General features: G+C 40.1%; 1 protein-coding gene across 1 annotated transcript in view; it reads right to left on the bottom strand.

Annotated features, from left to right (window-relative positions):
• Nucleotides 1–27299, bottom strand: part of LOC123764692 (microtubule-associated serine/threonine (MAST) protein kinase dop) — a 421441-nt gene that overhangs the window by 20814 nt on the left and 373328 nt on the right. Inside the window, 4 exon segments of the mRNA XM_069302486.1 lie at nucleotides 3905–4053; nucleotides 6133–6313; nucleotides 8414–8628; nucleotides 8874–9064. Coding sequence (XP_069158587.1) covers nucleotides 3905–4053; nucleotides 6133–6313; nucleotides 8414–8628; nucleotides 8874–9064 — 736 coding nt within the window.

Below are 27299 nucleotides of genomic sequence, written 5' to 3'. Positions count from 1 at the left end.
AACAAACAGACCACCACGACTAAAAGAGCAGAAACCCCTGTGCCGGAGAAGAGCATGAAGCTCCACAACCTGACCCCCCAGAGGCCAATGCCAATAGGAAAAGAGCCTTAGAGGAACAATCCTGAACTGAAGGGAAAACAACAAACCCAGGAGAAGACAGAAACGAGAGCAGTCCATTCAAAAGACCAGTACGGCTCAGGTGGCACACGAGCAAGCCGGAGGGAAACAACGCCCGAAACAGCTCACGCCATGGTGCAGAAGAAACATCAAAACCGAAAGCAAACCGGAGCGGTTCTGCCAGCGCTGCACGAGACAAGGCGACAATATGTGCCAAGCCAACAGCCCCAAACCTCCGTGAGAGAAGGACAGGACCACGTCAACAAAAAGCGCAGGATACCTACAAAGAGACAAAAAGAAAAGTAAGGACCGCCAAGCAAAACCCCATACTGCTGCCAAGCCGAAGCACACAGGTGGGACACCATCAACGAAGCCACCTGATCACCGAACAGATGGTGAGAGACTTGAGTCAAAAGTACCAGACTAGAAGACTCGAGGAGAAGACGGAACCAACCCCTTAATGGATCGGACCGACAATTAGAAAAGAGGTAGAGCCGAGGGAAAATCCCTGGGTTTGGACACTGAACAAGCAGCCCCCGAAACCAAGGCTGCAAGGAACCAGAAGGAACGTCCCCCAGGGAACTAGGAATCCGGCAAAGGAACAAGGAAAAGGCCGTAGCCATGGCCGTAACCCGAGCACCCCCCGTCCCAACGAAAAGGAACTGTAGGGGTGGGAGTGGTTGATGGGAACCTACAGCCACCAGCAGACATTGCAACACAGAAGCTGGTAGTGACATGCAAGAAGATGAAAGAACTGTTCTATAACTGAACAGTGGGGCTGTCCAATCGCAGGGAACGAACATACACACACAGTGCAACCTAGCACACTAGTATAGCCAATAAGCACATACTAACATACTAAAAGACAACAATGTGTAGTATAGAGGAAGGAAATAAATATGCATAACAGAAACATGCAATGAAAAGACCCTAAATACAGCCCAAGCACAGGTAGCTAGGGACAAGAGAGTATAATCAAGATGATGAACGAAGAAGATCGAGGAAGCAAGTGGTAATATAATTTACTCGATTAGTAATCATACACACATACCCTCCAATGTACTGTATATATAAGAGTGCAGCCAGGCACTGAATGACAGACAAGGAAGGAGTGTCCAGAAAGCAATGACTGAGTCAATGAGTGAGTGACCAGATAGCATTGACCGAGTCAAGGGAGGAACATCCAGAGAGCAAAGACTGAGGCAAGGAAGGAGCATCCAGATAGGATTGATAGAAGCACATAGTAAAGTCACGTTAAGATGCACGCAAAGTGGCCAATCAACACACTACAAATAACACCCAACACTCATCCAAAAAACCGAGAACCAACGCCTGGCTGACAGTATCACCAGATCATATACCCTCACCTGTAGAGCATAGACACTATTGTGTCACGACACAGCTGAGTCATGTAATAATCCGGGAGCATCGCTAGTGGATTATGTACAGAGTTGTGTGAACAGTAGGAGATGATGAGGCATAGCGTAAGGTGGAGGCGTCGCCACTCCTAGCCACCCCACACCCGTAAGCAGCGAAAATACTGTAACTAGGTGGTTTTCCCCCATAGATAAAATCCAGAACTCCCATAGTATCCAGGGGACCTATGACTGGAGAGAAGATGAGCAAGAGCAGCATATAACCCGCGAGAAGGACGCGGAACACCAACACATGTTAACACCACCCAGAAACAAAGCAATCAAAATGGCGCATGCACCCGAGTATCGAGCTGTACCACCCGTCTTTTGGGGAGGGCGCCTACAAAGTGTATTGAACGATTAATAGTAATGTCGAGACAGTATGGAGAGAAGATGTAATTATAAAATAATTAGACATAGGATCGAAAAATGATAAGAATACGGAAGAGGACCAACGAGTCCAAGGGACTGGAGAGAAATCTCACCGGCAGACGACAAACATTCCAATAATATGGGAAGTATCGAATATCTTCCTGAACCTTCGAGACCCTTGAGAAGCAAGCACAAAAGCTCACATGGGCCCAGTGGCATCCGTGACCAATGGTCATGCAGGATCCCAATACGAGGCGAACATGATGCGACATGACATAGAAGAATACATGTCCTAGATAAAATGGGAGAGAGCAGTAAAAGCACCCACAAGAAGGACAGAACCGACGGACCCGAAGAGAGGGGCCGATGCCCAAGCCAACTCGTACTCAGAGGGGAAAAAGGAAAACCCCCACTCCTCTTAACTGTAAGCCCCGCTCAGAGGGTTGGAAGACCCAGGAAGGGTCCAACGGGGCCCAAGGCCCCCCCCAAGTCAGCTCCTCCCCAACCCCAGGAACTTACAAGTCAGGCCCCGGTGGCGAATCATCCTACAAAGCCCCAGCCTCACAAGAAAAGGCCGGGGCGGCTGAAAGAGCAGGAAGAGAGCAGGCCCACTGGTCAGATCCCGGAGCAACGGCTGGAGGAACAGACTCGAATGCCTTTGTCGCCACCCCGGAAGAGGCAACCCCCGAAACCGCAAAAATCTCAGAGACCTCAAAACCCTGCCCCGACCCCGAAGCCCTCAGACACTTAGGAACCGGAATTGGTGGGGTGGGGGGGGGGGGGGGGGGGGGGGGTTGGAAGGACTGAATGAACCACAGCAGAGAAAGAACAAGGAGGCACAGACTGACCCAAGGCCAAAGTGAACAACACCCGCAAGTCCGGGTCCCTTTAAGTAAAACGTGGCAACCTCAAGGCATCCGAGGAAGCAACCAACCTTGCACGTTGCAACAACCTAAACCTATCCTGCAACGCGAGAGACGCCTGCTACCAAATAATGTCATCAGGAGAAAGGGTGAATTGAGTCAAACAAGCAACAACCCCCCCCTTCCAACATTTATGTGAATGTTAATCTAAACTATTGTTTGATTTATCCCTATTTGTCTTCAAATTTGACTTAATTCAAGGACAAAGATGACTACATGGTTCCTGGACACAACTTATCCAGAATCGAGTTTCTAGTTTCTAGCATGATCCAAAGTATTGTAGTTAATAGTAGTAGTAATTAGAGCAAGCAGGGTGAATAACTTCTGCTATAAGACAATAAGAGCAAACTGATGTGGCTGATAGTGGTGGTAAGAAAAGGGAAGAGATCACACGACCCGCATATGATTCCAACCATTTTGCACTTTGTGGCATGGCAAGTCAGGGTCTATTCCTGTGATAATATTGATAATGCATAATTTAGGTGTATCCATATTACACAATGTCAACTACAAATGCAGGTAATGTGAACAAATCACATACAAATGCAGGTAATGTGGTTGATGAAGGCTTCATCAAACAAAAAATTCAAAAGAAAGCATTCTGTGATGACTTAAAGATGACGAAAGAAGAACAAATTTAAGAGGACACAACTCGAGACAAAAAAAACTAGCTGGTGCCATAGAGAAGTCAGTGAGCATAGTCGAAACAAAATTTTATGTTTAATGAAAAAAATTTCAGGATGACAAACTGCTTTTATGGACAACAGGTTTTTTGGTTGAACCCTGTCCAACATGTGGTAATCTGTATTTTTATTTCATGAAGCCTGTAAGCATAAAGTTAAAGAAAACAAATTTAGAGAACCCACTGCTAGTAGTAGAGCTGAAAATTGGTTACAATGTTTACACTAATGTGGTATGTAACATTTAGTGTATTTATCAGGAAGGAGCATTGTAAAAGGTGACAGTACATGAAAGTAGCATATAACCATTCCTACACTTCTTACTGCAATCCAGGCATTTGCCAAACCATTAATATAACCAGATTAAAGTTAACAAGTTAAGTAGTTTATTGCCTACCTGTTGAATTTCAGCAGAAACACGCTTATTAGACACTTTACGGAAGAGAGACGTCTTGCGTCGCTTGTCAGAGTCCTTCTTTGTCCTCCTGTGTTTGGCAGGTAAGCGTTTAGCCAGTTTTGATGCCCCAGGGTTCCTTTTTCGGCCACCTACAATAAGTAATTTAAAGTGAATGACTGTGACTAGTTAAATTGTCAATACTGTAAAAAGAGACGCAAATTTAATGTGGCCAGTCTCGCTACATACCAATATGTGTACATTGAAAGTTTAAACTCATTAAAGTGAAAAATTGCTATATTTGTAGTTCACTTTTTCAAACTCATGCTTACAGCAAACCAACTTTTGAAAAATTGTAATGTGTAGACTATAATTAAATGTGGACTCTCATTTGATATACTTTCACCACTACTGTACTATTAAATTTCCCTTGAAATAGTAGCAATGTTATAAGGCATATATGATCAAATAACAAGCAAATACACTACATGCAATGTAGTAAGGATACATGTAAAATATGTATCCAGACAACACAATGGACATGTCATGCAGATGATGAGTCAATAACGTGCATGAAGATATGATAACCAAACCTCACATCAGAAGATGGAGAAACGACGACGTTTCAGTCCGTCCTGGACCATTATCAAGTCATTATCACATACAACTTGATAATGGTCCATGACGGACCGAAATGTCGTCATTTCTCCACCTTCTTATGTGTGGTTTATTCATCATGGATATGTCATGTTGCACTTGACCTCAACACGCATCATTGTACAACACAGACTACTGAACGAGTAGTTAAGTTGGGAATGGTGTACGAGCTGTTCCTTGGTATTACCAAGAGCGGTTCCTTGGTGCCTGTATTATTAAAGAACATTTCTTCCTGCTTCAGAGCTCTTCCTAATCTGCCTTCTGATGATGACACTTACTTGGTTTTATTACCAGGTGTTCAAGATGGCTGTGGTGTATAGTAATCAACTTACAATGCATAATACAATCTATGTATTACTGTATTTGAATTTAGTTTTACAATTTTTTTCAACTAAATTCCAATGTAGATCTGCATTGTTATATTCTAATCTGCTATTTTATTTGCTCAAAATTATCTAGAAATGAACTCCTTTGTACAGTACTTTTTACAAAGTTCTGATTTCAATTAATGCTAAAAATAGAAAATAAAATACTGTATACAAAGCATGATCAAGACTTGAACACTACGTCAAGTAAACAACACTATTGTGTACTGGTGAAATAACTGGTGACCTGATCAAGTTAATTGCTTTCCCTTTCTTCCAGTACTACAATAGTATCTTAAAGGTTCCTCTTTACTCTTGAGAATTCTCATACCAAGTGGGTAGATGCATAATACTCTACAGGCAATTCAACTCCTTCAAAGACTTAAGACGCCCAGAAAATTGGATTTATATAACCGTATACCTTGCGGTGATTCCGAGAGTCAAGGTCCCCACGGCCCTGTCTCTGACCAGGTCTCCTAGTTAATGTATACAGTATAAATATAATGTGTACACATTACTTCAGTTAATGCATATGTTAAACATTGTAATTTTGCAATAGGAAATAATACTGTGAAAAAATTAAGTTCTATACTTGGCAAGCATATGCAAAATGAAAAGGTAATTAACATAAGGAAGAAAACAAGTTATATAAATATTACATGCAAAATAAATATTAGCATAAAAGCTGCTTTTATCTGGAGGACAATGTTGAGCTGGAGAAAACACAGCATGAACACCTGGCAAGTAAGTATTTTTCATTGGTTTTGTACCACAGATGTTGTCATTTAAAGGTACCCTGTTATTTTTTTTGGCTACAGATGTTATTTACACCACTGCAGGTGTAACCAAATTATCATCAGAACAGAAAGAAGTAACTTCATACTTTCCATAATAATTTTTTCCCCAAGAGGTATCGTGTTTCATTAATTAATCCAAATATACAACGCTACAAAATTCCATTCAGATAACCTTGTCAAACTATCCAATAAAAAATTATGGCATGTTACAATGCCTTTGTATTAAGCATAGATTAGATTATAATTTAGTAACATGTACAGTAGTCTAAACATTTCCTCCAGGAATTTACTGATCAACTGGATTGTAATGCCTACATCAGAGTGACCTACCTGCACAGACAGCCTACTAATGAAGTGGCCAAACAAAAGACTGTGCCCCCCCAGAATCAACACTAGATAATACTGGTCGTACCTGCCCTAATAGAAGTCTGGTCAAGTGGCATTGATCGCAGAGATACATGATCTGTAGAGCTCATCAGCAGAGTGACAACCTGAGTGTGGAACATGCCCTGGATTGGCTCCCCGTTAATGTGAGTAATCAAGTCTCCGGGGCGCAGACCCGCTTCAAACGCTGGACTACGTTGGTCAACATCCTGTACGAGGAAAGAAAAATGTTCATATGCAGACGATGAGTTACAATAACATGGTTGAATATATGACAACCAAACCACACACTAGAAGATTATCACAGTCGACTTGATAATGGTCCAGGACAGACCGAATCATCGTCGTTTCTTCATCTTCTCGCGTGTGGTTTGGTCTTCAAATATGTTCGTGTAATTTATCACGTGTCTCATTAATATATCAGCATTAATAAGGATATACTGTATACATGTATGTGATGGAGAGATTGACGATAGATAAATCTAAATTGATCACATGCCTGTAGAGAGTTGCATGTTAATGTCTTAATATGACAAAAGCATCAAGATAATTATCTGTAGAATTACCAGGTAAACAAAATTACTATACAAGATAAAACTGGTAAATGGATAATGACTAAATGACTTTCGAGGTAAAAGGATTGAGAATTTCAGAGAAAGTTGGTAATGATTACAAAAAGCAAGTTAGGAGACCTTCATATAATTAAAATATGTTTCTCGCCCATGAATTTCTCCCTCTCTGAATTAACATGTCCCCATTATTACAAAATGTATTCTCTCCAAGTGCCTAACTATTTTTTCCCCCCAATTACTTTTTCCACACTTTGCAGGAAATCTGTGTTAGTGCCACTGATATTTAATTCATTGCTTCTTGTTAGTCTCCTTGAATATTAGCACTACTGTCGCCTTTTTCCAGATTTCTTGGAACTCGACAGTCCCTATTACTGTACTGGTATATTGAAAGCTTTATTTAGTTGTTATGACTGAACCACACATCAAAAAGTGAAGAAAGAACAACATTTCGGTCTGTCTTGGACAAGTATCAAGTTGTGTGAAAGAAGAGGAAGGTAAAGGCATGGTAAAAAGGTAAAGGTAAAAAAGGTAAGAAGGTAAAAATATGGTAAGAGATTGAGGTAAGAAGCAAGTAAGAGAAAGGTAAGGTCTATGTAGTTCATAGCACAATCCCTGCCACCTCCTTCAGTAGCCACAGTGATACCTGGTCTTATCCTACTGCTATATAAACATTTTGTTCCTCCAGGTTTCTTTATCTATTTTTCAGTGACTAAGTTGTCAAGTGTATTTTATGTTCATTTCCTTTTTTTGGACTTCAGTTTAACTCTGTTTATAAGACCTTGTAAAACTTCTGTAGTTCCTCACACACACTTCCTTGTCACTCCCCACGAGTATGTCTTTGCATTTCCTTAGTCCTACTACGTCTCTCACATTTTCTCTATATTGTATGTGATAATGTTGGCCCTTTGTTGCAGATGTTGCTTCTGCTGCAGCTGGTTGATACCTGGTTGATTGGTTGGCACCAATCAATTAGCAACACCAGCGTCAATGGCGCCAATCACCGCCATCATTGGCAACACCAGCTGTTGCCACTGGTGGAGGTGAAGAAACAATGGCAGAATTAGGAAGGAAGGAAGGCAGGAGGAAGCAGGTGTTGGCAAGATAGTCTGCTCTCTTCCACTCAGCTTCATGACCACACCTTCGAGTGGTTGACAAATGGAATGCATTAGGAAGTGATGTGGTGGAGGCTGACTCCATACACAGTTTCAAGTGTAGATATGATAGAGCCCAGTAGGCTCAGGAACCTGTACACCAGTTGATTGACAGTTGAGAGGCAGGACCAAAGAGCCAGAGCTCAATCCCCGCAAGCACAAATAGGCGAGTACAAATAGGTGAGTACACCTAGCCCATAAATCTAACAAAAGCAACTTTGTATTTAAATTTTTGCTATGGTTTTCTTCTTGACTTTCAAAGGCATGCAATTATTCACAGAAATACAGCTTTTTTTTATCCTATCCAAAATGTTTGTTAAGTGCACTATGGCATACTTCCCCGAACACCCTCTCTCACTGGCAGGAGTGATGATGCAAGTGACATTGTGAATGGCAAGGTAATTTTGTATACATTTAAAGCTTTTGTATATTGCTGCCATACCTTCTCTGGGTTGATTGATGAGCCAATCGTATGAAAGTGGGAAAAGTTTTCGTAACCTTACAATAATGGAAAGCTAATCTTGAGCACTTATTATTTACACAGCAATATGATTGAATTAATATGCCAGTATGTATATGTACTCACCATTACTAAGTGATGCACAGTATAATAGTCAGAGTCCCCAAAGTAAACCCTAATGGCTCGGATGGTGAAGCCAAAGCCTTGCGGGCCTCGGCGGATAATTGTAGGAGGTTTAAGGGAGTTGACAAGAGGGGAAATTTCCCTGGAAGGAGAAGCATCACGAGATGAGGCAGTACTCGACCCTCCTGGAGACTGTATGGGCTGAGGCATGCTATCTTCTGAAAACACCAAAAGGCTGTTGAAGACTCATGAAAGCTGGAGAACACAATTAATACTAAACTAACTGTCTTGTGCAAAAACTGTCATGAAATAAAATAAAGGCAAATCAGATAAATATCACTGAAAATAACTTTAGAATCATCAAAATGTGTAACCAAGAACATTCAAGTCAGGCAAAAGACCCTAGCAACAATAATAGCAACTACAGTACACTATTCACCACAACAACAATTTTTTAAAATACCTGTAGGAATCATTAAGGACAGCCCTGATGCTGAAGCGCTCTTGATCACTTGTCGCGTTCTGTGTTTAAATGCTGGTGACGCAGGTGGGACATTGACTCGAGGCATATATAATCGCTCCGAGGCCCCAGGTTTCTCATCAACTGGAGACAGCTCTCTTAAGCCTCCGCTCTCCATGCTGGGAAAGAGTAAACTGCCATGTCTGTTATCTACTATACTTATTAATAAATACTTATTTAAATTGGGTACCTCCAAGAGGTAAGATGATTCTGCAGTCTACTGGAGAGCAAATTGTGCAATCATGCAGGGTGACATCCTACCAGTGTACCAGTGCAACAGACGACTTTCCAAACATATCTGCAGTTTCATACCGGTGTTGTAGAGCACTGAAAATCAGCAAGTTAATGTCAGCTGCAAGAGATCCAAATTCACTCTTAAAGCATTTACAGCCTTCATTGGCAACCCCAAATACTGGCAAGAAGCATCCTAGCATCCTGTGTACCATACTGGTTTGCTCATTTAGCTGCACATACCCCTCCTTCTATCAAATGGCAACAACACAATGCACCTTACCAAGTCTCATTAAATTATATCTGATAAGAAAAACTACCATATAGAAAGGTGAGTAAAAGGTAAGAGATTGGAAAGGGGGGGGGGGTTCAATCAAGTGAGTCTGCTCAATGGAATGTTTCATGTACAGTCAATACACAATCTGCACAAGGGTTGGGTTCATGGAAAACCTTGTGCAGAGTGACTTCACATGAAGTGAACTTATTATTTAGGAAAAATAGATTGCAGAGATAAAAGATTCAAACCATGTAAAAATTTAAATAAAACACCTGTTTTTGTGTATACTAAATTACTGTATACTGTATATAACTTAGAGAAGGTGCTGGATGCTTGGGAGGAATAATTATATATGAATGTAATCATAAAGTATGGGAAAACAAAATGGTTATCAGGAGTTGCAAGGAAAAGATTATGGTGTCACTCCACCTGCACAACAGGAAAGAGAGGCAAGTGCCGAGGGGAAAGTGTGGAGAGTGAACATAATGGTGGAAAGATACACAATGCACAAAAACAACAACTGCACCAACCACAAAAACTCTTATCTAACTGAACCTGCCTTATAACACTTAAAAAATTTGCAATCATATTTCTAGCCAATTCATACACAGCCAAATATGCATTTGTACAATATGAATTTGGACATTAATACACACTTGTGTGCTGCAAACTTGCAGATCAAGCATCAACAGTATACTCATCATGCAAGTTACTCCCCACACTGTTAGTCAATAAAAATTAAGTATTATGGGTTCAATCAGAAAAAGGGTAATGAGGTAGAGAAAGAACAGGACAGTATCAAAAGACCGGGTGGGCTTCATTGGACTAAGAATGGGGGCAATATTGAAAAAGTAAAACATGTAAAGTAAAGCACTTAAGAGAACGACAAGAAATTTTTGAAAGTTACACAGTGCTTAACACACAACCAGCATACCTAGTCAAGTATACAAGAAAAGCACAAATTGGCAGAAAGCTGGAAGACTTCCTGCATAACTGGCAACTCATTTTCTGTGCGAGGAACAGATCAGGGTAACAGAACAGAGTTGGCACATAAGGCACAAAGAGCTGGGAACTAATACTGAACTGGCTACACAAAAGAGGCAAGAATCATGCGGGCTACAAAATTTACCAGTTTCCACATGATAGGAAAAAGCATCACAACTAAAGAGAGATTATTCCATAAGGTACTAGTCAAGATGCATGGCAAACAATGGGAATGTACTACAATTGGGTGTGTAAAAACTTCTCAAGGACTAAGTGAACCTCTTGCATACCGAATGGAGGGTATTACAGGACGGACAGACGAACGGACGGACCGACTGACCGCCCTCCCTCTTTCCCTCCCCACACCCATAACACCAACTGCGTATGGTTCTGTCCATATTTATATGTATAGTATGTCAAAAAACCAGCGCTGGATGTAATGAAACGCCATTTTCTGGTTGAGACCAGGAGGCTCCCCGGAGCTTATCCAGGTTGATATGGATATATTAGACTTTGGCATTAATCAGTGTGAATGGAGTTTTAAGGCCTACCAGGGACCATAAGGCAGAACCTGGCCCCCTCAGAGAATAATGAGGAGCAATGGCCTATAGAAATGCACGTGTGATTTGGAGCATTCTATGTCTACCAGTGACCGGGTCAGACACCCAGAAAGGTAAGCATCCCAAAGCACACCTCTATTCTGGTTGAAACTACAGTACTACTAAAAGGTACTGCTAAGTCTGTTAGCCCAAAAGCTAACAACGGGGAATGAGCTAAAAAACTGAATCCCTGCAACATGTACAAGCACATGGGCCTAGAGGAGAGTCACCAATATACCCTAGGTGGATTATCAACCAAACAAGACAGACCCCCTCCTGGCAAGAAAAATAAAAATAAATGAAAACCCCCGCAAAAGTATGTCACCTGAAGGAACAGGAAACAGACTGCCACATTGGTAGACAAGCTGCACAGCACCTTGCGCCCCAACCAGCAACAACACTTCCTACCCAAGGCCAAACAAAGGGTGAGAAAACCCCAACTGGACCCAAGGGCAGGGTAAATGCAGAGCACCAAGACCCCCCTATGGAAGTGAAGTCCCCAAAGGTCCTATGAAAGGTAACCCTAGAGCCCAAAGGTAGTACTGACAGGGCACTCAGGGAAGGCAGCCCTAAGGGCATGCAGCCCAAGTACTCTAATTTCACCTGGCCACCACACCACAAACAGCAGGATACACCACTAAGACAAATACTGCCAAGAAATCAAGGCCAGAGTCAACGACCGCCCAAAGAGCGCATCAGCCTGCAAACTGGAGGTGTGAGTAGCAGGAACTGGGGGTTCTGGGCTCCCTCCTCCTCCTCCCCCTCCCGGGTAGGGGAGGGGATGGGAGGGGAGAGGAGGGCTGCGCGGACAAGCGATGTGGTGGCGGTGTATGATGTTTGCTTGTTTCTTTGGGTTGGGGGAGTTCTTCCTCTGTTTGGTCTTCGGTTGCATTATCTTACCAAGTGGGGTCTGTTTTGTTATGCCTTCCTTTCTGGGTGCCTAACCCTGGTCGATGGCAGACATGGAATGCTCCCAATCACATGGGGGTTACCATAGGCCATTGCTCCCTGTGCCTCTCTGAGAGGGGCCAGGTTCTGGCTCGTGGTCCCCAGTAGGCTGAACTCCAATTGACTGATGCCCCAGACTAATATTGCATATATCAGTCTGATAGCTCCAGGGAACCAGAGGGGCTCCCCACAGAAAAGCTACACAGTATTGATCTAAAAAATTGAACAAGGTTAGCTGTGGAGTATGATGCGACACCAAAAAAGAAATAAACAAATTTAAAGTTCATGAAGATAAGTTCTGATGGAAAAGAAACTGAAAAAATTTTCAGTCTTAAATTTTGAGGAGTTACATCCGGCAGTCTATAAGGAAGTGTGGTCAATGCAAGTAGAATTTTTTTTATATTTATGGTTTTACACTAAAATCTGTTGAAATATTATTTCTGTACCATGTAAGCATGCAACAACAAGTGATCTGTAATTTTTTTTTGCAGGAAAACCACCCACAATTGACAACAGCATAAATTCAAATTATTAGAAAGTATATAATATTAAAAGTCTGGAAAAGTTCCAGAACTATACAGTTATTTCAGAATGTGTGCTGAAATAAATGCAATGAGATTAGAGCCCTAGAGTTAGATCTCGTACCACAGAAAACATTATTACTGTTAGGTCGGCAGTACTGTACCACCTCGCAGTGATCTCGTCCACAGTCTTCTTTACATTTTTGTATTTCATTTCATTTCTTTCGACCTATTTACACCATATGCATTTATTCATTCATACTAACCTAAAGTTCAGAAATACTTTAAGATTGGGTCTGTTATCTGCAATCTAAGTTGGCTTTAAATAAGAATGAGTGAGTTTAACAGTGGGCAAAGAAAATGTAAGGATCTAAATGTAAGATGGTGCAAAGAAAATGTAAGGATGGTGCAAGGTGAGCGAGACAGTACAGTGATGGTGCGTGCAAGGTGAGCGAGACGGTAAAGTGATGGTGCATGCAAGGTGAGCGAGACAGTACAGTGATGGTGCATGCAAGGCGAGACAGCAAAGTAATGGTGTGTGCAAGGCGAGTGAGACATTAACGAATTTTGGTGTTTGACCAGTTCAGACAAACATAAAAAATGGAAAGAAATAAGAGCAGAATAATGCAAAAGGATTATGAAAGATAAATGTTGCTACTCTCCTTCCAACCTTAACCTCTAGCAGTGAAACAGACAGATACAGAGAATCAGTTCCGACAATCTTCATGTATTAATGGAAAAACTTTCTGGATAAAAACACAAATTTCCAAAACAAGGACAATTAGAATAAAGACACTGAAATGTTTCAAGTTGATTTTTGTAGCAAACAAACTAAATTGACATATTAAACAGTGTACCACCATGGAATCCCTGACTTTGCATGCAATACCGAGTTTCAAAAGATACTGGATTTAATAATGTAATAATTTCACTATTACATTAATGAACGGATGAAAGATGTAATAATTTTAAATTAGTAAGCAATAAACATTGATCATCAACACAAATATAATTTTTAAATCACAGTATAAATTTAAACGATGACTAACTACACATAGCACATACAAAACAAGACAACAAATTTATTTACATACTACACATGAAACAAGTGGCCAAAATACAGCATATCTGCAACATTGTGCATCATAGGGTATGACAATCAAGAAGTGATCAACTAATGTACCCACCTTTACAAATAATAATACATGTTTCAATGATGAACAACTTTGTGGACACACTTTGTGGACACAAAACACAGATGATCGGAGAAAGTCCCTGATAATTTTTAGTTGCAAAGAAAAGGAGATAACATCTAGGTCAGAAAAAGCTGTAGAACAAACTAAAGTAGTAGATAAAATTGTTGGCCTCGTACAAGGTCTTACTACCATATAGAATGTGTGCGACTACAGGAGAATAGGCAGGTACGTAAAAGGGAAAGATAGACTTTTGAGGATCACCCTAAACGGTGCCAAACAGATGGAAGAAGTACTAAGGAATGCCAGAAAATTACAGTGATGAAGATGGGAAAGTGTGGTCGTTAAGACAAGATCATTCAAGAGAAGACAGAGAGAAGCTGAAACTAAACCTCGTAGAGGCAAAACGTCTAAATGAGAGCAGAAATGAAGAAGAAATCCCTGACTTTGAAGAAGAAATCAATTATTTTTTCTACAAAGTGAAATTGTAGGGGTAGGCAGGCCAGTAAAATGGTACAAAAAAGGCAGACCAACAAAATTGCTAGAGAGAGGGGTAGTGAAAAATAAGGAGAGGGGGGAACATGTTCCTGAAAATTGTATACACCAATGTAGATGGAGTGAGATCGAAGATACTGGAGTTAAGTGATGTAATACAGCTGCAGACACCAGACATTGTTGCACTCACGGAGACAAAACTTGAAGATGTTATTTCAAATGAGGTCATATTCCCAAAAGGCTATTCAATTTGGAGACGGGATAGAAAAATTAGGAAAGGCGGTGGCGTTGCTGTGCTGGTGACAATAGCTAAAGGTGACTGAAATAATGATTGCCAATCCACGAGAAGTTGACGTAATAGCACTAGAGATCTGCCATGAGGATGATAAACCAAATATCATAAATGCATATAGTCCACCGCCAAGCAACACATGGACAAAGGAGGAGCTAGATAGTAAACAAGAGGGTCTTATAACAATAATGAGAGAGATTATAGCAAGAGCGTATAAAGATAGATCAAGACTGTTGATAGTTGGCGACTTCAACTTGAAATCCATAGACTGTGATGCATATGAAGCTAGAACAGAGGACTTTTGGACCTGTAGATTTGTAGACCTCATCCTGGAAACATTCTTGTATCAACATGTTAAACAAGCTAAGAGGATGAAGGAAGGGGATGTTCGCAGGTGATGAGTCACAATAACGTGGCTGAAGTATGTTGACCAGACCACACACTAGAAATTGAAGGGACGACGACGTTTCGGTCCGTCCTGGACCATTCTCAAGTCGATTGTGATGAGGACAATTGGAGCCGGTCGGCCGAGCGGACAGCACGCTGGATTTGTGATCCTGTGGTCCTGGGTTCGATCCCAGGCGCCGGCGAGAAACAATGGGCAGAGTTTCTTTCACCCTATGCCCCTGTTACCTAGCAGTAAAATAGGTACCTGGGTGTTAGTCAGCTGTCACGGGCTGCTTCCTGGGGGTGGAGGCCTGGTCGAGGACCGGGCCGCGGGGACACTAAAGCCCCGAAATCATCTCAAGATAACCTCAAGATAGGACAGGTAGGGACAGGCATTAAATAGGCAATGTACCCAACATGAACTTGAGTCCTGGCTTTGTTGCTGTGGACTCTTCCCTTTCACAGTATATACTCAAATGCTCTAATCTTTCTAACAAACGTGACTTAACATAAGCTTTCCCCCTTCCATTTCTTTCTTTCTCTTTCCCTTTCTTTCTCTCTTCTCCCTTTTTCTGTTCATTGTCTTCTACGCTCCCTTGCTATCCTCTTCTTATTCCTATTACTATCTCCTTCGGTGGTTATAATAGGAGCTGCCTCGTATGGGCCAATAGGCCTGCTGCAGTTCTCATTACTACTATCCCCTACACCTGACTTTCCTCCTCAGCTCTCTCTTGCCTATTTAATGCCTGTCCCTACCTGTCCTCATCACAATCGACTTGAGAATGGTCCAGGACGGACCGAAACGTCGTCGTCCCTTCAATTTCTAGTGTGTGGTCTGGTCATCAAGGGGATGTTCCTTTCATGCTAGATTTGATATTTACCAGGAAGGAGGAAGAGATATTTGACATTCAGTACCTTCCTCCCTTGGGTAAAAGTGACCATGTCTGTTTGGGAATAAAGTATGCAATGCATTATAATCTGAAGAAAATAAGGAGGTTGAAGCAGTTGAAAAACCTGACTTTAGGAGAGGACATTACGGCGACCTTAGAACATTTTTTAGCGAGTATAATTAGACAGACTTGTTGCTAGGCAAGGTAGTAAATGAGATGCATGTCAAGTTTTGTGAAATATATGATAAAGGCACAACAAAATTTATACCAAAGCCGAGATGCAGAACTAGAAAACAGGATTGGTTCAAAAGAAATTGCGAGAGGGCCAGAGACCAAGACACAAAAATGGAATCAATACAGGAAGAGGCTAAACCCCCAAACATACCAGCGATACAAAAATGCGAGAAACAACTATACGGCAGTGAGGAGAGATGTAGAAAAATTTTGTAAAAGGGATTGCAGACAAATGTAAAACAGAACCAGGTCTATTCTATAAATTCATAAACAACAAATTGCAGGTAAAGGATAATATTCAGAGGTTGAAAATGTGAAATAGATTCATGGAAAATGAAAAGGAAATGTGTGAAACATTAAATGAAAAGTTCCAAAGTGTGTTTGTACAAAATGAAATTTTCAGGGAACCAGACAATAAGAATTCCAGAGAACAACATAGAGCACATAGAGACAAAGAAAGGTCTAGAGACAAAGTGGGAAAAAATGCCCAAGGAGCTAAGTAAGAACGAAGTAGTTGGTCCAGATGGAGTTTCACCATGAGTTCCGAGAGAATGTGCACCTGAGCTCAGCATTCCACTTCAACTGATTTTTCAGGCATCCCTGTGTACAGGAGTTGTAGCTGATGTGTGGAAAAAGGCTAACATAGTTCCAATCAACAAAAATGGCAGCAGGGAAGACCCCCCTCAATTATAGACCTATATCATTGACAAGTATAATAGTCAAAATATTGGAAAAAATAATTAAAACTAAATGGGTAGAACACATGGAGAAAAACTATATAATATCAGACAGACAGACAGTATGGTTTTCGATCTGGAAGATCCTGTGTAATGAACTTACTCAGTTTCTATGATCGAGCCACAGAGATTTTACAGGAAAGAGATGGTTGGGTTGACTGCATCTATCTGAACCTAAAAAAGACTTTCGACAGAGTTCCACATAAGAGCTTGTTCTGGAAACTGGAACATATTGGAGAGGGCGACAGATAAGCTAACATGGATGAAAAATTTCCTAACCGACAGAAAAATGAGGGCCGTAATCAGAGCCAATGTATCGGATTGCAGGAATGTCACGAGTGGAGTACCACAGGGTTCAGATCTTGCACCAGTAATGTTCATAGTCTACATAAATGATCTACCAGTTGGAATACAGAATTATATGAACATGTTTGCTGATGATGCTAAGATAATAGGGAAGATAAGAAACCTAGATTCAGATTCAGATTTCAGATTCTTTATTCAGGTACTTTATTCTTGTACATCCATCGAGTTACATACATAATGATGGATTTAAAGATAGAGATAGTACATACAATACCTAAAGCCACTAGTACGCGTAGCGTTTTGGGCAAAATGCTATGATTGTCATAGCATTTTGACAAGCATAGACATAGCATAGACAATTATAGATGATTGTCATGCCCTTCAAGAAGACCTGGACAAAGTAAGTATATGAGCAACACTTGGCAAATGGAATTTAATGTGAATAAATGCCATGTTATGGAATGTGGAATTGGAGAACATAGACCCCCCACACAACCTATAAATTATGTGAGAAATCTTTAAAGAATTCTGACAAAGAAAGGGATCTAGGGGTGGTTCTAAATAGAAAACTCACCTGAGGACCACATTAAGAACATTGTGCGAGGAGCCTATGCTACACCTTCTAACTTCAGAATTGCTTTTAAATACATGGATGGAGAAATACTAAAGAAATTGTTCACAACTTTTCTTAGACCAAAACTGGAATATGCAGCAGTTGTATGGTGCCCATATCTTAAGAAACACATCAACAAACTGGGAAAGGTACAATGACATGCCACTAAGTGGCTCCCAGAACTGAAGGACAAGAGCTACGAGGAGAAGTAGAGGCATTAAATATGCAAAAACTAGAAGATAGAAGAAAAAGAAGCGATATGATCACTACGTACAAAATAATAATAGGAATCGATAAAGTTGATAGGGAAGAAATCCCGAGACCCGGAACTTCAAGAACAAGAGGTCATAGATTCAGGTCAAACAAAGCGGCCAGAGGAATATAAGAATTTCACTTTTGTAAACTGAGTGGTAGACGGTTGGAACAAGTTAGGTGAGAAGGTGGTGGAGGCCAAAACCGTCAGTAATTTCAAAGCGTTATATGACAAAGAGTGCTGGGGAGACTGGACACCACGAGCGTAGCTCTCATCCTGTAAACTACACTTAGGTAATTACACACACATATACATATATATATGACTGGAGTTTAGGTGGATATAAAGAGGAGCTGCCTAATATGGGCCAATAGGCATTCTGCAGTTCCTTTTATGCTTATGTTAATTACAGCAACAACAACACTAGCTTGGCTATAACTTATACAGAACATAGATGTGCACTGCATGACGGGGCACTTCAAAACCATGCATTACAAAACAAAGAATAAAAAAAAAAGCAGACAAAAGTGCACAAAAAAGGAAGTGGGTTTAAGATTTGACAAAATATGAAATGGAGAAATATGACATCAAAAGCCTGACAAATGACACGTCGAGAGTGTCGGGCACCTGACAAAGTAAGCTATGAAGGAACATCCGATTTCGGATAATTAGCAAAATTAAAGCTTTTTATATAAAAAATAAATTCATAGGTTATTTATGAAACTGAAAATCACTTGCTTTCTTCATAAAATTTCCCAATACCTGAAATTCACATTTATGACTTTTCACTCGAAACATGTCTATTATTATTATTTCTGTATTATTATTTAGATACATATATAGATATAGGGATAGATATAGAGATACTGTGTATGTGTGTATGTATGTGTGTGTAAATTACCTAAGTGTAGTTACAGGATGAGAGCTATGCTTGTGGTGTCCCATTTACCCAGCACTCTGTCATATAATGCTTTGAAACTACTGACAGTTTTGACCTCCACCTCCTTCTCACCTAACGTGTTCCAACCATCTATCACTGTTTGCGAAAGTGACTTTTCTTACATTTCTTCGGCATCTTTATTTAGTTAGTTTAAATATACGACTTCTTGTTCTTGAAATTCCAGGTCTCGGGAAATCTTCCCTATCAATTTTATCAATTCCTGTTACTATTTTGTATGTAGTGATCATATCACCTCTTTTTTTTTCTGTCTTCTAGTTTTGGCATATTTAATGCCTCTAACCTTTCCTCGTACCTCTTACCCCTCAGTTCTGGGAACCACTTTGTTGCATGTCTTTGCACATTTTCCAGTTTGTTGATGTGCTTCTTAAGATATGGGCACCACACAACCATTGTGTATTCTAGCTTTGGCCAAACAAAAGTCATGAACAATTTCTTTAGTATTTCGTCATCCATGTATTTAAAAGCAATTCCGAAGTTAGAAAGCGTAGCATAGACTCCTCACACAACTTTCTTTATGTGGTCCTCAGGTGAGTGTTTACTATCTAGAACCACCCCAAGATATCTTTATCAGAATTCTTTAAAGATTTCTCACATAATTTATAGGTTGTGTGGGGTCTATGTTCTCCTATTCCACATTCCATAATATGGCATTTGTTCACATTAAATTCCATTTGCCAAGTGGTGCTCTATATATTTATTTTGTCTAGGTCATCTTGAAGGGCATGACAATCATCTAAGTTTCTTATCCTTCCTACATCTTAGCATTATCAGCAAACATGTTCATATAATTCTGTATTCCATCTGGCAGATCATTTATGTAGACAATGAATATCACTAGTGCAAGAACTAAACCCTGTAGTATTCCACTTGTGACATTTCTCTAGTCCGATACATTACCTCTGATTACGGCCCTCATTTTTCTATCAATTAGACAATTTTTCATCCATGTTAGAAGCTTACCTGTCACCCCTCCAATATTTTCCAGTTTCCAGAACAACCTCTCATGTGAAACTCTGTTGAAAGCCTTTTTAAGGGCCAGATAGATGCAGTCAACCCAACCCTCTCTTTCCTATTAAATCTCTGTGGCTCTATCATAGAAACCGAATAAATTTGAGACACAGGATCTTCCAGACCGAAAACCAAACCATACTGTCTGTTTGATATATCATTTCTCTCCAGGTGTTCTATCCCATTTAGTTTTAATTATTTTTTCCAATATTTTGAGTATTACACTTGTCAATGATACAGGTCTATAATTGAGGGAGACTTCCCTGCTGCCACTTTTGTAGATTGGAACTATGTCAGCCTTTTTCCACACATCAGCTACAATGCCTGTACACAGGGATGCCTGAAAAATCAGTTGGAGTGGAATGCTGAGCTCAGGTGCACATTCTCTCAGAACCCATGGTGAAACTCAGTCTAGACCAACTGCTTTGTTCTTGCTTAGCTCCTTGAGCATTTTTTCCACTTCGACTGTAGATACCTTTATGAGCTCTATGTTCTCTGGAATTCTTATTGTGTCTGGTTCCCTGAAGACTTCATTTTGCACAAACACACTTTGGAACTTTTCGTTTAATGTTTCCACACATTTCCTTTTCATTTTCCATGAATCTGTTTCTCATTTTCAACCTCTGAATATTATCCTTTACCTGCAATTTGTTGTTTATGAATTTATAGAAGAGGCCTGGTTCTGTTTTATATTTTGTCCACCATACCTTTTTCAAAAATTTCTTTCTGCCTCTCTCCTCACTGCCGTGTAGTTGTTTCTTGCATCTTTGTAATGATGGTATGTTTGGGGGTTTGGCTTCTTCCTATAATGATTCCATACTTAAAAATGTCTTTTGATCTCTAGCCCTCTCGCAATTTCTGTTGAACCAACCCTGTTTCCTAGGTCTGCATCTGTTTTGGTATATGAATGTTTGTGTGCCTTCATTGTATATTTCGCAAAATTTGGCATACATCTCATTTACTTCCTTGCCTAACAACAAGTCTGTCCAATTATTCCGATTAAAAAATTTTCCTAGTTCCCCATTGAGTTTATCAACTGTTTCAATGTCCCCACTCTCTACTAGATTATATTGAAAAGCATATTTAATGTACAACAGGACATGATCACTCTTTCCCAATGGAGGAAGGTATTGAATGTCAAATACCTCTTCTTCTTTCCTGGTGAATATTAGATCCAGTACTGACAGAACATCCCCTTCCCTCATTCTTTTGGCCTGCTTGATGTGTTGATATATGAAAGTTTCCAAAATGAGGTTTACAAATCTGTGTTCAAATGTCCTCCGTTCTGGCCTCATTGGACTCCCACTCTATTGCCTTAAAGATGAAGTTCCCCAGTCCCAACAATTGGGATTTATTTTTACAATTACAATTATCTTTACAATTATCATCTTATCACTCTGATTCCAGACCTGTAATGACATTATGTCAACATCTCGAGTGTTTTCAATTATTAACTCTCTTACCTTCAGGTGTTCTTTCACCAGCACAGCCACTCCTTCCCCATTCCTAGTTTTTCTGTCAATGTGTGCACGTGAGTGTACTCACCTAGTTGTACTCGTCTAGTTGTGTTTGCAGGGTTGAGCTTTGTCTTTTTGGTCCTGCCTCTCAACCATCAATCAACTGGTGTACAGATTCCTGAGCCTACTGGGCTCTATCATACCTACATTTGAAACTGTGTATGGAATCAGCCTCCACCACATCACTTCCTAGTGCATTCCATTTGTTATCTACTCCGACACTGAAACTCTTTCAAATGTCTCTGTAGCTCATTTGGGTACTAAGTTTCCACCTCTCTTTTGATCATATATGTATGTATGTATGTAATTACCCAAGTGTAGTTACAGGATGAGAGCTACGCTCGTGGTGTCCTGTCTTCCCAACACTCTTTGTCATATAACGCTTTGAAACTACTGACAGTCTTGGCCTCCACCACCTTCTCACCTAACTTGTTCCAACTGTCTACCACTCTGTATGTGTGTGCGCATGCGCGCGCGCAGCATGTGACTTGTCTTTCCAACATTTCTTGTCATGAAAGACACAAATAGCCTCAAATCTAAGGGCCAGCAGCTGTCCAGGGTCCAAAAAACAAAAGTATGTAGATATGGCAGTGAAATGTGATGTAGTAACAAAAGTAAAATGAATGAAAATGAAGGGGGGTATACATTTATTAATACTGTAATACGGTAATTAATAAATCCTTTAACAAGAGTTCAAGGGGCTTCTGTGTAAAATTTAAGTTTGAAAGAGTAAACTTAAGGGAAGAAGTGCTACTTAAGAGAATGAGATTGGTAAAATACCTAGCAACTCTAGAATAATTATAATAAGTCCTTATTGTTATATGGGCAGAAATAGTACCCCAGAAATAAATGATGTTATACTGTAACTGCAGTTTACCCTCCCCCCTCCCCAATTTCTTTCAACTGGCATGGACTGGATTGGGTATACATTTAAACTTATTCAATCCCTAATATACCACTAACGTGCCAATATGTGCTACACTGTGATACTGATCCTATCACTGGCCATTTATGATCTTCCTGGAACTGTCCTACAAGTCTACACACCTGAACTACAAGTCTTTGACCTCACAGGCTGCATTACACGCCTCTATTTCTGTTTTACTATTTTATATGCTACGTCTAACAGCTTACGTGTGAGTTTACTTTCGTACCTCCATTTCCTGTCGCACTGCATCAAGTGCTTAGTTTTTAGTGTCCAAAACAATTGATTTAATTGTCCTCTTTATTGCCATCCCTGCAGGTGCATCTGTAAAGGTTTTCATTGTCTAGGTTCTTGGTATCTCCATAAAACACTGGCTTGCTAGTTCCTATACACTATTTTATTCTATCCTCTTGGTTACCTCTGACTGCCCTCATTCTTCTAATGGTCCGGCCTAAAGTTGGTGGTGATTTGAAGTGATTGGGTTAGAGTGAGGGGTGAGTGAGGGGTATGGATGAGTGTGTTGGTTTGGTTATGGGCATATGGTGGATGGATGCTTACCTATCAAAATCTTCAGGGAGCAAGATCTGACCCCTTTGGCCCTGCTTCCTATTTAATGGTACCAGCTGCTCTTCATTTTCAATCTCATGACAATTTAGCTCACTGCCATATATATTCTTGAATCTGAGGATGGAGATGGCTTTCATAACTAGATGCTCATATCAGTGTATTCCACTTGTTGGTCACCCACACTGCTTAAGAGCATTTTCTTACATCACTTATTTCCATTCAAACTTACACCCATGCCCTATTACCCCTACACTAACAAAACAAAAATAAAAAGACTGTGGTGTTGGAGTTTTGAGTTGGAGTTTGTTGGTGGAGCAATGAAGGTCATAGTGATGGTGGGCATTGTTTGGAGTCGACAACCTCGCTGGTTATCAAGCCCTTGTGAAGTATCCTTCCCAAGTTAAATATTCTCTTAAACCTTTTAAAATGGATATATATAAAATGTATCCAATGATATGAAATGCTTATTTCTGAGCAGTCCATTTGTTGCTCACCAAACCAGATTATCAGTACACCCAGGACACTTAACACTCCAAACTCTAGTTTTAAATAAACTTTTCAAATGGTCTTGCTATGTAGTTGGAGAGAGAAGACAGTGGAGAGTCACACACTTTTCATCACCTGAGTAGTTGCTTGATGCAAGATGAAAAATTAACAAGCAACTCTACATCCTCTGCAAGTGATCATTGGTATTGCATTGACAGTAAATTATTGCCGTCAATTACCTATTAGGAAAATACATGCTACACCAACCGCCACCATGTTGCAGCATCAGCCACCACAACAGGGACAGTAGCTGGCAGCCCCTACTTAACACCCACATCATCCAAGCACAAAGGAAATAAAGACCTCAACAGCAAAAAACAGGAGCAACCGAGGGATCACCAAGAAAAGAATAATTTTATATCACTATGCTTTATTCCCATGTCTGCTCAATTTCTGCCATAGCTAGCCAACCCTGGAGCAACATCTACTGAAATAAAAAAGGATAAGTAGGCACTGATCTGAACAAGTACCATAAAGCACATACTACCAGGGAAAATTAACTGAACCAGAGCAGAAGACAAGTACCCAAGCACCAACAGGAGTCGGTTGTAAGACAGGTAGCCCAAAGCCCCACAATGCTGACGAGGCAGCAGTAGATAGGTAGGTAGATAACGAGTGGTGAATGTCTGGTTCAATCTCCAGAAACACCAAGCTCAAATCTTGGAGCAGGCCACCAGCAAGAACATGGCAAGGTTCAAGAACTTCTCAAAATCAACAGCATAGGAAAAGAACTTGGAACAGCTGCTACATGCGAGCCTTTAAATATGGGGGTAGTAGTCCAGGGGATAAAATCATGCATCTAAACAATAAATGCAAAAAGACTGATAAAAGGAGAGGATTATAAAGCCAGAACTTGGGAGGCTGCAGCTTAAAGCACTCTTGGGAATAAAAGGACAAGGATCCAGGATGCTGTTGCAGCTCGCAAATTCACTGACCTTTATGGCTAATGACCAACAAGAACAGTGCATTCCGAAAAAATTTTCTAAATGAAGAAGTCACCTGGAAGCAACAAGAAGACAAGGTTGTTGTCAAACCAAGCAACCAAAAAGAAGGTTGTTCTAACAGTGTATGTGTAAAATGTAGATGAAAGCATGCCTCATCATGGAGAGAGATCAAACACTATCAATACAATAATTTAGCAGCAGCAGAGCTCACAGCAGTGATCTACAAGACAAGATATTGTTAGGCCCATTGAGTACTTAAAAAAATGATAAAAATAACACCACTGCCGAAAAAAACACCACTTGGCAAAGTCAGAAAATGCTACTATGAATGTAGGGAACAAAACTGCATCAGAATTCCCAGGAAAAATGGCAAGGAAAAATGGTATGTGGCCAATGCCAGTGGCCTAATTAAAGAGATTCCAGACCATGCTGCAGGTTACACACACATCCCGCTTAGATAATTCTGCAGGCTATTGGTCCTCTTCATTCAGTGACATTGGAAGAGAATCCTGAAACCAAGCTGAAATGAACAGCAATAGTCAAAGGACGAGTGACAATGTAATGCATTGGTTCACAAATGCTAAAACACTGAACCCTAAAGTATTCCCTAAATTCCCTCAAGTATAGAGAATGTCTCGAGTAATAGCCACCAATGTTACAATCTACTGCTGCACAGCTGGGTGTGAAACAAGTGAAGGCACAAGAAAAGCAAGGTTATCTTGAGGTTATCTTGAGATGATTTCGGGGCTTTAGTGTCCCCGCGGCCCGGTCCTCGACCAGGCCTCCACCCCCAGGAAGCAGCCCGTGACAGCTGACTAACTCCCAGGTACCTATTTACTGCTAGGTAACAGGGGCATTCAGGGTGAAAGAAACTTTGCCCATTTGTTTCTGCCTCGTGCGGGAATCGAACCCGCACCACAGAATTACGAGTCCTGCGCGCTATCCACCAGGCTACGAGGCCCCTAACAAAGGTCTGTTAGTCCTTTTAACACTTTCGGAAGTGTGTGCTGCCACCTTGTGGCAGCTGGTGTAGCAGGTTGTTTACTAATATGTAGTTAGAGATAACCGATTCTCCTTGTGATCCAAACAATTGCTCATACGAGATGTCAAGTGGTTTGTTCCAATTTCTTTGTCTTATAGCAAGCAGTTGCTCAGGTAGCAGATTAGGATTTACTCTCTACCATCTTCTCTTCGAAAGGAAGACCACTTGAGAAGCTCACCATTATGTTTAGCAGCATACTGGGTGAACTCTGACCCCGAGTCTGGGAGCAATCTAAGGGGCTGTGGCCAGAAATAGCTGCTTAGTCTACATTACCCAATAATGAAAAGAACTTTAGTTTGATGATCATACATAAGAGTTATAGCTTTCAAGTCAGTAGAATTAGGAGTTATTTGAATTATGAATAGAAACTCATTGGATGAACAAAAATTGAAAGAATAATTTGACATGGCAAACCCCAAACCCGTCAATAACAGTGTTACCTGAAGTGAGAAAATTAATGTTTAAACCAAGTGTGTGAAAGTAGGACAGGACTACACATGCCAGGACTGAGAAAGTGGGCATAGAGCATGCATGTTAAGACTGGGCAATGCTAGAGCATGCATACTAACATAGGGCATAGTTAGCACACACACACATCCTGGGCATAACTAGAGCCTATATATCCTGGGCATAAAACATACATATCCTGAGCATAATTAACCCTTAAACTGCTTAGCATAAGGGGGCCTGGAAGTGAAAAACATTCAAATTATGTAAAAATTACTTGAAAATGTTAAGCCTTAGACTGCGCAATACCTACATATATGATTTGACAAAAAATAATTTAACACAAATTTGTAAAACTTGCACAAACACTTTCCATTTTTTTTTTTTTTTTTTGCATAATCAACTAGGCAAATGCTCCAACTATGTCTAAATGATCACAGCATAACTTGAAAAACAAGAGAATCAAAATTTATTTTAAAACTGAATATTGAAAACTTCAGATTTTTAAGGTATACTTTATATAAGTGAAAAAGTCCTAATATGGTCCCTAATCATCAAAACAACCTAAAGAGACAAAGAAAATAGTTTGAAATCAGAGAAAAAAAAAAAATCAGCCAAAAAAATTTAAAAAGTCCCAAGTTTTGTGAGTTGTGACCGATTTATTTGTTGACCAATTTCATTCTACCTTCACATAGTTATGGAAACATATGCATTCTCCAAGATGTAAAGGTTACAATAAAATCAGATAATAAACAAAGGAGAGAAAAACAAACTGAAAAATATTTTGGGGACATTGATGGAAGTAACATAATATTAATATTGGGTAATGTATTTTTATGATATATAACAAAATAGATCATATTAACATAGTTATTATTATTTGTGTTGTTATGTATTACTAAGCAATGATATAAAGGCACCAACTACATATCCACTTTGTGGACACTTCTTACTATTATTATTCTTCTTTGAGCGTCGGACAGGAGCTTGCATCTCTATTACTGCATAATCCTTTAATTCCAGTTATTAGGAGCTGTTCTCCTTATCAACAAAACATTCTTATTTTTCAAAAATTCATCTAAAATCAATTTCTGAAAATATTTTGATGAAGTTTCACGACACTGAAGCCAAAAAGTTGGAGATTTGTTTAACATTTTTAAGTTATTTTTACATAATTTGAATATTTTTCGGTACCAGGCCCCCAATATGTGCGGTAATATGCACCGTCTAAAGGTTAAACAAATCTCCAATTTATTGGCTTCAGCGTCGTGAAACTTCATAAAAATATTTTCAGAAATTGATTTTAGACAACTTTTTTAAAAAGAAGAACGTTTTGTTCATAAGGAGAACGGCTCCTATTAACAGGAACTCAAGGATAATGCAGTAATAAGGAGATGCAAGCACCTGTCCAACACACAAGAAGAAGAATAGTACAGTAGTAAGAAGTGTCCA

This window comes from Procambarus clarkii, chromosome 48 (genome assembly GCF_040958095.1).
Source record: "Procambarus clarkii isolate CNS0578487 chromosome 48, FALCON_Pclarkii_2.0, whole genome shotgun sequence".
In the NCBI taxonomy this organism is placed as follows: domain Eukaryota; kingdom Metazoa; phylum Arthropoda; class Malacostraca; order Decapoda; family Cambaridae; genus Procambarus; species Procambarus clarkii.
The sequence above is the reverse complement of the archived record's forward strand: the minus strand, read 5'-3'. Positions and strand labels throughout refer to the sequence as shown.